Genomic DNA, 15,465 nt, shown 5'->3' on the forward strand with positions numbered 1-15,465 from the left:
ATTGCTGCGATGAACACCATGACCAGAAGCAATCTGAGGAGAAAAATCTTTAGTTTACGTTATGTCTTACAGTCTATTATGAGGGGAAGTCAGGGAGGAACTTATTGTAAGAGCCTAGCGACAAACCTGAAGCAGAGGCCATGGAGGAAGTCTGCTTACTGGCTTGTTTCCAGTGGATGAGTCAGCTTTGTTTTCATATGAGCCAATACTCTGCCTACAGTGGGCTGGACCCGCTTGAATCAATTGTTACTCCAGACAATGCCCACAGACTTGCTTACAGACCAATCTGATGGCGGCATCTTCTGAGTTAAGGTCCCGACTTTCCAAACGACTCTAGTTTGTGTCAAGTTGACAAACTAATAAGCACAGTCACCTACCCCAATCATGCTGACTTTATTCTGAGTAGAAGGAATGGTTTAACTTAAGCAAATCAATACATGTAAAGTTAATACTATATATAAAAGAAAAACCCACAGCCAACATCACCCTAAATGGTGAAAACTGGAAGAAACTCCATTAGAATAAGAATAGGGTTGTTTACTATTCCCATTCCTTTTCAATACAACACTTGAAACCCTAGCTAGAGCCATAAGACAAAATAAGAAAAAGGGTACAAAGAGAAAGCGAAGAGGTGGTGTCGTCCAAGAGAGGCTTCCTCACTCAGCTTTAGCGGCAAAGTCACAGGATACCAAATTCACTTATAAAAGCAAGTCACTTTTCTATATAGAAGTAACAACCATGCTGAGAAGGAAAACGTGGAATTAGTGCCATTTACACTAGCCTCTAAACCACACTAAAATATGTAAATAAGGAAGTGAGAGACTTCTACATTTGGGAAGACACTAGAGGACTGAAAGATGTCTCAATGCTCATAGATTGGTACAAGTAGTACTGTGAATAATGCTGTCAGGTCAATCATACTGAACCTCAGAAATGCTACAGAATCAGAGTAATAAAAACAGCATTACACTGGCAAATAAACGGAACAAACCTGTAGGTCAATGAAACAAAACAGAGACCCAGACTTAAGGGCACACAATAACAGTCTCCAAACATAATGACCTAAAAAACTATCCCATGCTTTTAGCAGTCACTGAATTGCAAACTACAACTCCATTGAAATTTAATCTTGCCTGCATCAAAACGGCTGAGATTAAGACAAATGACAACAAGTACTTTAAATGCCATGGAAGACACAGAGAATGAAGAATGCTCAGTCACTGCTGGAAGAGGGATGCAAACTGGTGGATCTGATATGCAAATCAGCATAGAGATTCTTTAGAAAGCTAAAAGCAGATCTTCCACAAGACCCAGTTTATACCATTTCTGGGCATATACCCTAAGGATTCTGCAGTCTACTACAGAGATACTTGCTTGCCCATGTTCACTGATGCTCTGTTCACCATATGTAGGAAACAGGAGAAGATATGATGTTCATAAACTGATGAATGAAGGTGCTATGCTGGCTACTACCAGGAAGGAAAAGGTCACAGTAGCTCTGTTGCTGTTGAATTCTTGAATGAAGATGCAAGAGGAGTTGGGGACGGAAGGGAAGGATGGATATGGTGAAAAAACTTTGTATTCATGTATAAAATTGTGAGGGGAAAGTATAAAAGTAATTTAGAAAATATTTTAAATAATTTAAGAAAATATAAAGCTGGACTTAGAGGCAGAAGGTTTTCTTAGAGTATGAGGCTTCTCTGGGCTTTTCTTAAGGAGATTTCGTAGGCAGGTATCTGGAACTCAGTGAACAGCGATTCAGTGTTCACTATTCACCTTGCCTCAGAAAGAACTAACATTTTAAAATATAATTTCATACATAATAAATGTATTTCTGTTTAGTTCTAGTTGAACACATGCCATACAGTTGCTCAACTGTAACACTGCATTTAAGAAGCCACTTCTTAGGGTTTGTAGAAATTATCATCAGCCTACAACATCATCGTTACAATGCCAAGCCTGTGAATTTCTGTGATTTTCCATATTTCTCAATTTTACACCAAGTCACTGTTCACTGAGTTTCAGATACTTCCCATGAATCATCTCTACAATTTTTGTGACAGCATTCTGGCTTAGAGATGATGACAATCATTCCCAGTAGATACTTGCTTGTGTTGGGTTGCCTCTCCAAAGCCACACTCTGCACTAAACTCTATTAATTTTCAAACATGACAGTAAACCTTTAGGGTTGTTTATGTTGATCATGGTTTCTAATCCACATTTAAAAGTTGGCCTGAAAAGAAAGCAAGTACAAGAAGGTTCTCTGTTTATATTATATGTTTGAAAGCAAATAAAATATAAAAATACCAGTTTTCTTCTGAGATCCAAGCCCTAAAAAACATTTGGAATTCTAAGTCTTTAAATTAACATATATTAAAGGCAAAACTTACAGAATTTACCATGGTTATACATTTCTACATCGATTTGTAACTGAATTCATTTTAAAGAAATTGTGTGTTTGTTTTTATTATTCTTTTTATTGCTAACTTAAAATATATGTGCTTGATCTCTAAAAAACACAAAAGCCTTTTCAAACAATGAAAACAAGATCTAATAATCACAGAGTTCTAAAGGGAAAAAAAATTTATAAGCGAGTGTCTATGAATTTGATGGCCTACAAATTCACCATGGAGCCACTTTAATCCAGAAAATACAACATATTTGAATGCTTAGCAACTGCATAATAAATATGAATATAGACTAGAGAAAGTCTATTGACTGTTCCTTGAAAACCAGAAGACTGTTTTAGCACCTGGATTGAATTTGAAGGAAACTAAACTTGAATTAGAGTTTTGTGTAGACACCAAGAAAAAGTCAGTGGTTTTGGCTTGTTCAAGAGGTTTATTTAAAGACAGAACTTAACATAAAGTTCCTGGACCACTGCCTTATGATTTGGCTATAAGAAATGGTTGTGTGTGTGTGCATGCGTGTCTGTGCGCGTGCATGTGTGTTCTGTGTATGCATGTGTATGAGAGGAGAGAAGAAAGACAGACAGATAAAATTGAATGGGAATGTCTTTCACAGTTCACTTTGCTCCTCATTTTATTTCTAGTGTATAATCCTCCTTCTTAGGGAGACAGTGATTTCATGACACTAAAAATTAAGACAAATATTTTAAAAGATAAGTTTGGCCCTGTATTAATTCATCTTCACAGACTTTATTGTTCTTAAAGAGAGCAAATATTTATGAGTACAGAAAAATGTGCAGTGATGTGCTACACACCATCCTGCATCTATGGCTGGGTTTAAAAGACTGACTATGAATGCAGCGAGTGATGAAATGGTTTTCTGGAGCCAGACCTTCACTGAGAAAGAGGCAGACAAATGCTGTCAGGCAAGAATAAATCTTCTGCCTAGTGAATGCAATGGTTTTTATTTATCATGTTTATGATGTCTATGAAGAAATGAGGTTATAAAATGAAACTAAATGCTAGAGTATAGAATGGCCAGAATGGTCTTTTCTTAAGACTGTGTATCCACTTAATACATAAGCACCCAATATTTCATGAAAGTAAGCTTGATATAGAAATATTGAAAACAATCTTCTTCCATTTCTATCTTTTCAGGTAAATACAGTCAAAACATAGGCAGCTTAGGTAATGTACACTTTAAAAAACATAATTGCTTTAGCATAGAGGCTTATTTTCAGGACTGATATGATCTCAAGTATTGACTTGAAATAGACACCTACTACTTAGAACTTAGAAAAGTAGATCGGTATGCAAGAGCAGTGTTGGGAAGCAAAGACAACCAGTGTTTGTGTTCCAGTGAGTGTCTGCAGCAGTGCTTGTTAGCTCCTGGTTCTTCTGCTTAAAATCTGAACTGAAAAATTCAGTCTTAAGATGAAGTATAAAAGATTGAGGTAAACTCTAGAGTCTCTACAGTCTGTAAAGTAAGACCTTTCTTCCTGACCTAAGTGTAGGGCAATCAATAAACATGATGCTCAGAGACAGAGATCCCTATACTTACGTAGCCTTTCTCATTTATGCTGTCATTTATTCAAGGGAACTTACTCTTATTTGCTAGAAGGACCCAGTTAACTCTATCTGTAAGTACAGACAAAGAGCCAATTTTTTTTAACCATGAGGAAAAATCAATTTATATTCATAGGATAAGATCTGCTAATAAAGTATTTGTGCCTGGTAGATGTCATGAGTTAAGTACCGTATGACATGTCCTTCATTCAATGCCCCCACCCCACTGTCATTGAGATTAAGTAGTGATGTTGGAAATTCTTCAAAATATAAATGAAGGTGTATGTAGCTCATAATCTGAATTCTGTAGATGCTGGTTTCTAAAAAATATTAATAAAAAACATAGCTTTCTAAAAACAGAAAGATTTAGGCTTTTAATTGGAAACATAATTAGAAGAATTCTAACAAGGGAAAGAACACTGATTGCTTTCAAGGACAGGGCTGCTGCGTAGGAACAGTATATAACTGCTTTGCTCCTTCTTCTATGGGTATATTGATTCACCCTTTCATGGTTTGTTTAGAGGAGCTATTGTGTATGCACAGCTGTCTGGGAGGATTGGGCAAAATGTGCTTCCTGAGGAACTGATGGGTTTGTTCCTAGCAGCCTTGTCTTTTCCCACACAGACCTGTCTTATTCTCAGAGCTGTAAGTGAATGTGAAAGAGGTTCTCAGACCGGACAGTGCAGACTGAATTTTTCCCCATGAGGGTAAGAGCATAAGAGTTATCTGGGTGAGATTGGGTTTTTTTTTGGTTTTTCGAGACAGGGTTTCTCTGTGGTTTTGGAGCCTTTCCTGGCACTAGCTCTTGTAGACCAGGCTGGTCTCGAACTCACAGAGATCCGCCTACCTCTGCCTCCCAAGTGCTGGGATTAAAGGCGTGCGCCACCACCGCCCGGCTGTGAGATTGGTTTTATATAAGAAAGTCTGTTGATATTTCTGAGGATGTTTCAAATTGGAGAACCAAAAATTCAATGTCAATTTATTCCCTGGAGCTGTGTTTGTGGCTATCAGGGTCTTCCTTCATTATAACAGAATAATTATTCCAAATAAAATTGGGGGAACTTCTGTGGACACTTAACAGAAAATCTTGAAGATATGTATAGTCTTTGTAAAGTATGAGAAAAATCCAGAAATAAAACCCTGGAAGCCCAATTACTAGAAGCCCAATTTAAGCCCAAACAATAGTTTTAAAGTAGTGTGTTTAGGATAATAATAATTGTCGCTTGATACACTGAATCTCTTTCTCAGTGCAGTGTACAATCTCTGATAAGCTTCCCTAGAGAGCACATCTCTTGTGTTGTGGAACAAGGTCATGGCACACACAAGGCCTGTTTGTCATTTGAAATACATCTCCTATTGGATACTATTGGATCAGCTAGAAACCTGACTCAAGGAAAAGTTGAGTGTAGCAGTGTGCCAGTGATTACTGTTCATGGACATCTTCCATACATTGCAAAAACAGAGGTGGCCCTAGAGAACAGTGTGGAAGAAAAACCCTGTCTGCTGGCAGTATGTGCATGGTATTCAAGTTAGCTTTGTCTGGAAAAAGTGTCTAGAAGTAAGTCTTACTTCTAGGTTCATTTCTAGGTCAATGGTTTGAAAGTACAAATACAGAAATTGGTAGACATCAAAGTGATGGGGAGTGGTGTGTGGAAGAATACGTACTAGTGATGGAAAGTGGGCACTCTATAACAAGGTAAAGTTAATGGGTTAGGTGATGTAAGTCTGCAGGGTTTATTTTCACCATCCCTATACCCAGGCAATGAAATTTTCTGCTCTATTGACAAGATGACATAGTCTCATAGTATATTTACAAAGCACTGTAGAATGATCCAAAAGGAGCAAGTTTTAGTTCAATGAAATAGAAGAAAACTACATATATCTGTGCAAAATATTGACTCCTCCCATTCTTCAAAAATGGTTTCAAATAGACTACTACCCATAATCCATTGCTCTATGGTTTGTATTCTGGCATATGTGACAGACATGTTCAAACATGAATTTGTACTTCCCAGTATAATGATAAATTAATTGGATCAGTATTAAGGAGTCATAGCTTTATATATTTTGTTGGAGCTACAGTGGCAGAGATAGGTTAAATATATACCAAATTCATTTTCCTTCCTAGCAGGCACAGAAGTGAACTGTGTTACCCTGCTTCCATTGCAAATTAGTCAAAGTGAAAGTGATGAATGAGGCACTTAGGATGGACCCACCAAAGTATTAAGAGCAGTTTTTGTATTCTTTATTAGCAGGGTGGATGTGTTGGTTGGATTCTATGAACTCAGAGGAGAATCAGTCACCTAGTAGGAGAACACTAAATAGCTTGGTGACATGAATTTTGATAATCTTCAATTCTCATTCCATCTGTTCTCTTCATAATTGTTTCATGTTGGTGAGTAATTAAGTCAGTGTTAATCTACTGATATTTGGTGTTATTAGTCGAAGAAACTAGTCATATAGATATCTGCATAAAAAATGTGCAGATTGAAGTGGGGTACTGCCACAGTATAAGTATCAACTATGCAGGAATACGCAGCAGTCATGTAGGTGGGAAATGCCTGCTGGAGTCTGGGAAGACACAAAGCCTTCATTTTCTACAGAGACCAATAATTCTGTACAACAAGAAAGGGAGATTCAACATCCAAATTACTCCAGTTCAGATGGGACATCTTACTAAATAGTACGAATGACATTATAAATGGGCTATTCCACATTAGCATTATGTAAAGTTTTCAAAAAAGAATGGTTACTTGAGATAGAAACTCAATAGTTTTTCAAAAAGAGATGAGAGGATTAAAATGTGAGCTCTAATACTGAGTAGAGTTGGCTGTAGACCATGAGTAAGAGATAAGACCGAGCAGAGCCACAGTCCTTCCAGTTACAAAAGCCTTATCAGATCTAGGGCACAGATCAGTGTGCAAAAGGGAAGGGAAAACAATGAGCACAGGCAACCTCTTTGCACTAGACTGGTGCAGGGCTGGGTCACCAGGGAGAGACGGTTCGCTCTCTGGAAACTGACTGTCAATGGTGAGACGAGAGTGACAGCAGACAGAACACACATGAGCTCAAGTTCAAGTGCCTCTGGGATGTCCTATGAGCTGTTTTCACAAAACAGTTCGAGAATCTTAAGAGAATGTTGTCAGAGGACCCAACTCTAACTAAGGCCAGGCCTTAAATTTCAGTTTTCTTTTCCTTACATTAAAGATTAACTTTAAAAGAAATGTAATTTTCATCTTATCATTAGAGGTTAATTAACAGATTTGTTAAGTCCTAGGGGAGAGAAAAATAAATCAAAGGAAAGGTATACTTCAGGCACAGAACAGCTTAAATCCTACCTAAAATCAAATTTGTCTAAAAGCCCACCTTGACAGCCCACATCCTTTTGTAGTTTGTTCCCCAGTCATTCTGAGGCTGGCATGTATCTTGCTTTGTTCACCGGCATATTTCCAGTATGAAAGGAAGAGATACTTTATAAATGCCTGTATGTTTGGTCTTAATCACCAGGAATCCTGCTGCACCATGCGACAGTCACCGGTTATACTGCTGAAGGAAACACCAGAGGAGAGCTGTGCGGTACCAGCCAACAATGCTTCCTAAATACTATCTTGGTCAATCCAGCCTCAGTAGAGTCATGAGGTCTGAGTGCCGATATGTGCTCAAATCTAGACGAAAGTGTCCCCACAATGCACCCAAAGCCAGTGATTAAAACTGTCCAGCTAAATGGCTAAATAATAAATGATTTTAGGTTCATGTTTGGAGCTGACTTGTGGTTAGATAACTATGAATAATGAATATTTTTAGCATGTAAATAAAGCCTTATATGATTTTCGTATTAAAAATCAATAAATGATAATCAGTAGTAGCTCATCAACTTAAAAAATGAATCACTTTCTGATAAATGAGAAAGAAAGTAAAACCAGAGCATAACCAAAATAGTAAATGCAATTGTCTTCATGAACATTTTTGGTAGGGGTTCACTGGTTACCATTTTTATGGTATAGTAGAAAAAAGGATAGATGTGTGTGTAGGTAAGTAGATTAAACAATCTTTCGATGTGGGAGCTGATATATGCTGTGAATATGTTTTATTGTCATTGGTTAATAAAGAAGCTGTTTTTGGTCAATGCCTTAACAGAGCAAAGCCAGGCTGAAAGAGATTTATAGAGAGAGTAGGAGGAATCAGGGAGAAGCCATGTAACCCCTGTCAGAGACAGATGCCTCTGTAGGTCCGAAACTTTGGCGGTAGGCCATGTTCTCATGGTGATACTCAGATTAATTGAGATGAGTTAGTTTAGGGTATAAGAGCTATCTGGAAATATGCTTATGCCATTGGCCAAACAGTATTGCAAATAATATGGTTTGTGTATGATTATTTCAGGACCGAGCAGCTGGGAACAAACGAGCAGCCTCCCCCAACAATCTTTCAGTTGGATAACTTACTGAAACATGATCTGCTATGAAGCATGTGCTGGAAAGTCATGCATAAAGGTTCTTCATTCTGGGTAATGCTCCTGCAAGCACAGGGCACTTGAAGGATTGTCCCAAAGGTTCCCAGGTAGGCGGCCTTGCAACTGTCACTGCCAGAACAAGTAAGATCTTGCTTGCCTAATGTGCTCATGCAAGTCTCATCTTCATGACACTTCCCTGTCACACGGGGCCAGCATTCTGACTGGAATGTTCGATAGTGTGTCCTAGGAAAAGAGTGAAGAACTGGAATTAGCCTATGACTAGAGAGATTTCCCATTAGGATGTGATGCTCTCTCACCTAGTGAAACACTCGCATGGGGCAAAATGAGGTCTAGGTTCCCGTCCAAAGCTAACTTTGTGCTTTCAAATGTTGCCGCTATACAGAATGTGGAGAAAAAAAAAGCAGCAAAACTCTACAAATTACTGTCCTTTCATGCAGATGTTCGTTACCACTATATGTTTATCACAACGGGTGATGTTTGCAGTGTCAACTACCTGAGAGATTTATTAAAAAGCTTTAAATGTTGTATGATTTTGGAGCTAACATTTATACACTGTCCCCCACCAGGAAAATTCAAAGAAGGCACTTCCACTCCAGTTTTCCTACACAATGGGATAGACATTATTCTTTTTTCTTTATTTTATTGATTTTTATCGAGCTGTACATTTTTCTCTGCTCCTCTCCCTCCCTCTTTCTTCCCTTTCAACCGTACTTTATTCTTTTTCCATGTTCCTAATTATACCAAATAGAATTTGCAAAATTATTTTGAGACGTTTAACTAAGGCTGGGGAACATGTCTCCCCAAAAGAGATTTCACAAATTCTAATGACCTGTCCATTCTCACCTTACCAGATGAGAATGAAGCCCAGGCAACGATGGGCAGGACAACAACTTGATTAGAGCTGCTTATAAATGAAAAACCTTGGTTTTCTCTTTAAATGTTAATACCGCTTCAGCCTCCCTCAAGGTGGACTTGGAGGTGGGGAGTTTCACTGAATCTATTCTTTCCTTTTCCCAGTGAAGAAACATTGACAAAGTCTCCTTTTTGTTTGTTTTTCACTAATAATCTGACTCCTTTAATTGACTTATTATGGATAAGTGGTTGAACCTGGCTTGGCCATAGACTGTGACCAACCCCCCCCCCCACACACACACCACCAAGTTTGATTACAAAAAAATTAGACATAGCGTACATATGACAAACCTGTAATCCTATGACTTAGGAAGCTGGAGCAGAAAGACCTAGGCTAGCGTGAGACCACTGGGGACTACCTGTTAAAACTCCCTCTCTGTTTATTTCTGATTCTCATTTTTTTTCCTGAATTTCTTACTCATATCCCAAACTGTCTACATAACCATGTGTTTCTAATCATTGGAGAGATAAATTTACCTTGGACGTAAAATCACATGTGCTAATGAGAACCTCAATGAGAAGATAAGAGTCAGACATATTGAATTCATTCGTGGTTCCTAAGCATGAATACCTGCACAGGACAGTTGGATGTCAGCTTGCAGCTAGAATGGAAGTTTCAGCAGAGGGTGCAGATTACTCATATTGTCACTCCAAATCTTCAAGAGCCTCTCCAGGGCAGTAGCCCCCAAGCCCTGGTGCCTCACCCTGTTTAGTTTCTGGCTTCCTTTTCTGTTGCTTTCTGCTTCCAATACTCCATCAGAGGGTGGCATGCGCTTTCAATGCCATTGCAATATCTTGCCTGTTGGATTGCTTTGTGCCCTCTCAGACAGTAATTTAAGAGAGCTACTCAGTCGTTTCTTTCATTTAGGTCCAATGCTCCTTTTGGGAGCATTCTTTAAGTTGCAACTTTTTGACTCTCTTTCTTGGACTCTTTTGAGGTTACAACTTAATTATGACATTTCTGTTATCATTCCTGATGCAGATGACCCTATTTTTACAACAGTTTCCCCCTTCCATTTTGAGAGACAAGGAGTTAGACACCTTGGTAGGCAGACAGATAGGCAGAGGTGCCAAGGTGGCTGGCTTCTTCAAACTGACCAGCCCCTAAGTTAAGAAAGGTAAAACTCTTCAGAGACTTAAAACAAACAAACAAACAAACAAACAAACAACAACAACAACAACAACAACAAAAAAACAGTCCCCGGGAAGAGATTGGAAGTTTTTTGGCTTCCTGAGCTTCTCATCTGCTTAGTGGAGGGTCTTCTCTGTGTATCTGCTGCATGTGTGTCCTTCCTCACCCCCAGTAAACATTTTCTCTAATGCTGATTCTGTTTGCAGTGCTTGCATTTTCTCTGCTGCTACCTGTTATTTCCCCCTGTCTTTTAAATCTTGATTTGGCTGAGAAAACGAACTCAATCGAAATCTCTAAACTGTATCACATTTCTCCCTCAGAACCCTTTTAATATGAACATCACTCATAACTCTATATGTTACCTATTTTCTAATTAACTGTCTTCTTTGACTGCAGCAAACAGCTGGACAGACACTTCTAACTGATGCCTAGAGAGATGCCCAATTCATGTGTGTTTTGAATGAACAAACAAACAACTAGCTTTACTTTCCTTCATAACAGACTGCATGAGCTTGAGAAAGCAGGGAAGGAATACATTTCTGATATTGAGTACACAGGTTTGCTGGGAAAGCCTATGCCATAGTCAGAAGTACCTTGTTCTTCTCAATCCACAGGCTGAGAAAAAAAAGCATTTATTCTGAATTTGGAGAGTCACCTTGTCAAAATTAATAGCTTTTTCCAACACAACAGGCCATGTGTGTTGGTAGCCTGGTAACCCAGTATCCAGGGGTCTGAGGGCAGAAAGATTGTCAACTAAAGGCTGACCTTGTATACATAGGAAGACCTTATCTAAAACAGATAAAAAAAACCAAACAACAACAGAGATTCTGTAATCAAATCATTAAGAAAAAAGACTAATTAAAGAGCTGACTGTGGACCAGTGAGATAGATGAGGGATGGAAGATAATTTCAAAAAGCTTGATAAACAGAGCTAAAATTGTAGAACCCAAATGGTGGAAGAAGATAACCAACTCATGAAAATTGTTGTCTGCACGTACACACACACACACACACACACACACACACACACACTACGATCTTTAAAAAAATATAGGCCATCACAATTCAACACAGTGGGTTTCTCTACAGTAAAACCCTACTCTGCATTTTACATTTGAATTTCAAACAGGATACCACACATGTACCACAGATTCACAATGAGAATTGTCTGGCTTTATTTACACTGTTTTGGACAATGGTGGGAACTCCAGCAATGGAAGGAGATCAAATGTTAGGATTGGACTATAATAAATAAGGTGCCGAAATAAGAAAGCAAGGTATGTGTGTTTTTACTCACCTGCATAATTCATCATTTCGGCAAGTGTGAATTACACTGAGGCAAGTGGGGGGTGGGGCGATGTTCAGAGCACATGGCTTGCTGTGAAGGGTTTCTTTGGACTGCTGACAGGGTATATCAGATTGAGCGCAGTCACAAAAAGCCAACATCTGGGCAGTGTTAAAAGGCATATTTTGATAGAAGAACCGTATGGCTGCTTGGCAGTGTTTCACGTCGCACAGATTTCCATTTGCTGAGCATGCTTTAAGGTAAAGGGCCAATTGTGCATTGCAAACCACATCCCCTACGCATGCCTCTGTCACTTCCAAACAAGACTGCATCTGTTTGAATCCTGAAAACAATAAAATGCCTAGGTCATAGGAAAATAAGGTTGCACAGTTAGAACCTGTAAACAAAACTATAAGAATTTAAGCTGAGTACAAAGGTGTACCAGGCTGCTATGAGTTCTTTAAAAGTATAAATTTACTGAGGCTTGAGGGTGCAATCTTTCAATCTTCTTTCATCAATACTATATGCTTATTGTAGTCCAGATTGGTAAGGAATGGATAGGACAAAAGGGGAGCTTTAATGGAAAAAAAATCTCTAAGTTTCTCAAAAACAAGTAATAACTCTTCAGAAACATTTTGAACTATGTAACTTATTGTGAGCTCACAGTCAGGAGTCAAAGTCATTGTTTGGTCACAGTTAACTGGGGATGGGTAGGAAATTCTAAACCAAGGTTCTACATAGTTCTGCCTATGAAGATGCTCACATTCTGATATATATATATATATATATATATATATATATATATATATATATATATATAACTGCTGCCTCTGCTGTCACTATAGGCATACACAAAAACAGTTAATTGGCTTGTATGATCAAAATATACTTAAAATTGGCCCAAACTTTTATTTTAATGGAAGAATATTTCTCAAAACATCCATAAATAGAGGACAGAAGGGCAAAGTTATTGTTTTCATAATACTCACTGGAAAGAATATCATGATTTTGCAGCATGTTTTATACAACCTTTAAACTACACAAATTATTTTATATCTGTATATCGTTAAAAATTCTGATAATAACATTTAAACCTTATCATCCAGTTTATAATGTAGATAAAAAGATAGTTTATACACATTACCTTGGTACAAAGGAGTAGTTAGATCCCATTTGTATTTATTATCCTTTTTCATGTTATCTGGAAAGGAAATAAACCAATTTACTATTGAATAGTTTTCAAAATTTCCTATAAGCTATGCATGCATAGTCAACCAAATATGTATAGATGTGTATGATACTTGTTTAACTTTTAATATTTAAAATTAATGAGAGATAGATAAAGAAAAATCATGCAGAAAATTGAAAATGTCTTGATTTTGGATTCAGTTACTTGAGAATATAAAGTAATGTTAATCACTACACCATGAACAGTGAAGCAAAAAAAAAAAAAGATCTGAAGACAAAAGAACAGAAGGAGTATTCTCTAAAAAAAAAAAAGAGAGAGAGAGATGGAGAAAAAGAAAAAGAAAGTAAAGGAAAATAAATTTCCATAAAACCAGTATCATAAATCAGGTAGAAATGGAATTTTATAGTCATTTCCACCTCTGATTATCTTAGTCTCTAAGAATTCTTGGGACTCATGCAGGTAGAACTAGAAAATTTTATAGACAGAATCGTTCATTGTACAAGCATTAACTGGGTACCAGTGGCATATTGAGAATAGCAACATGCAGTCCTTGTGACTGATACCTCAAGGCTTCCTAAAAAATAAACACAGCTAAAGTCAACATAAAACACAAGAAGCAACAACAAGCCTGTGGAAAGAGTGTTAAGGAAATCAATGTGATCAGAATTTCATTTAAAAACATTTAATTAATGTACTTTTTTTACAATTGTTACTAAGACATCAACTTTTTCTGATACAAGCATTCTTGCAAGACTGAACTTGTCCTTGTTGAACTGTTTGTGCCCCTTGCACTTGAGCCTACTGCAAGCAAACTATTGTACAACTATAGGCAAGTTCTTAGTGCTGGGAGCTCCAACCTCCATAGACTCTGTACTGCCCTAACTGAACTTTATAATTTTATTTTTCTATTGATTAGGTCAAGGAATCATCATTTCTTCTAAAATCCAAACCTCCTGCCTTTCTGAGGAAGAGCTGACTTCTATTTCTGTGGGACAAACCTATATTGAATAAAACTCCAAAGAGCGAACAAATAAACAAAGACCAGATTTTGGTGAGTCATACAGATTTTCTAAAACATAGAAATATTAATACAGTAAGTACCACTACTTGGATAAACTGGCAAGTCTATGCTATAGACTAAAACTTATTCAGGAAATACCTTTTACCCATCAATTTATAATCACTTTCTTGTTATTGACTGAATGTTTATGCTCTGCTTTCAAACATGAATATTAATGCTCTAACACCAAGTGTTTGTGTGTGTGTGTGTGTAGTGTTTTTAAGGAATCAGTGAGGGACAAATAAGGTCATACTAATGGGAAACAGGTCTGATTGGATAGGCTACTGTTTTTTAAAAGAAGATGCACCATGCGCTTCTTCCATCCCTTCCCATACCCATTCTTTAGCACACATCAAGAAAGGGTCACTTAAAGACATAGCAAGAGGCCAAGGAAGAACAGAGACTTCATCAAATGAAGACCCTTGGCTATCTGGGCTTTCTGCTTCCAATCTGTGATGAATAAAGCTTCTTCCCTCAAGATCATTTAGTCTATGGGGCTTTGTTCCCAGCCTGCACAGAACAACCAACTCATTGTGTGAGTAGTTATTACCCAAACAGCAAAATATTTACATTTAGTATAAAACAAGTGAACTTCATTTCTGATAGTATGCTATTTCCATAAGCAGTACAATAAAATGCCTGTATATTAAATGCCAACCTCATGTCATTTCCAGAAGTGTGTATGTTATGTTTGTATATGTATCTATGCAGGCATATTTTAAACAGTTTCATTATTGAATAACAGTTAAAAGTCAGTATGTCCTGGGGCTAAACAATTATGCACCAATCAGACCTCACTTGAGTTATACAATCATATACAAATGCAGCAAAAACTACAAGGTATTTCTAAAATTAGTGTCAGAATGGCTCCCATTTTTCTTCTCTTCCTTAACATGACAGTGTCTAGAGCTAACTGCTTTCAAATATTTGATTTAAATATTATAATCTCATATAATATGCTTATAATAAACTAATAGATGTATTTCTCTATGATGGATGATAAATCAAATTAAGTAAAACAGAAGACAGCTTCTCTCCTAATACTTAATGTAAACAAAGTCCTCAAAGGCAGTTGCTAGAATCAGCCAAGGAACAGAGGATTTTCGTGTACTGAAGCCTGGCTCTTCTCCAGCCTGCTTCCCTGCTTTGCTATGGATGACTCTTTACTTTCCGTATGGAATCAGGTAGAGAAGTTTTGTTCATTATATCAACTTCTGTATTCTTCTCTCATTGACTCACTTGAACCAACAGCTTGACAATTTGGCATCATCTCACTATGCTATCATTTTGGTCTAAGACACCATAAACTTTTTGTATTAATCTTGACTAGTCCAATAGGCTCTTAATTTATAAATGAATGATCCCTTCCTCTCAGTTTTCACCCTCTATGCAAATTTCATATCCCTATGCCATATATGGAATCAAACATAAATTTCATACTT

At 37.5% G+C, this 15,465-nt stretch overlaps 1 protein-coding gene across 1 annotated transcript in view; it reads right to left on the reverse strand.

Annotated features, from left to right (window-relative positions):
- Positions 1-15,465, reverse strand: part of Gfral (GDNF family receptor alpha like) — a 41,646-nt gene that overhangs the window by 11,257 nt on the left and 14,924 nt on the right. The window contains exons 4-6 of the mRNA XM_057768794.1: positions 12,919-12,975; positions 11,787-12,117; positions 8,417-8,667 (exon numbers count right to left, since the gene is read on the reverse strand). Coding sequence (XP_057624777.1) covers positions 8,417-8,667; positions 11,787-12,117; positions 12,919-12,975 — 639 coding nt within the window. The remainder of the gene's footprint in view (positions 1-8,416; positions 8,668-11,786; positions 12,118-12,918; positions 12,976-15,465) is intronic.

The sequence above is a fragment of the Chionomys nivalis genome, chromosome 4, assembly GCF_950005125.1.
Source record: "Chionomys nivalis chromosome 4, mChiNiv1.1, whole genome shotgun sequence".
In the NCBI taxonomy this organism is placed as follows: Eukaryota; Metazoa; Chordata; class Mammalia; order Rodentia; family Cricetidae; genus Chionomys; species Chionomys nivalis.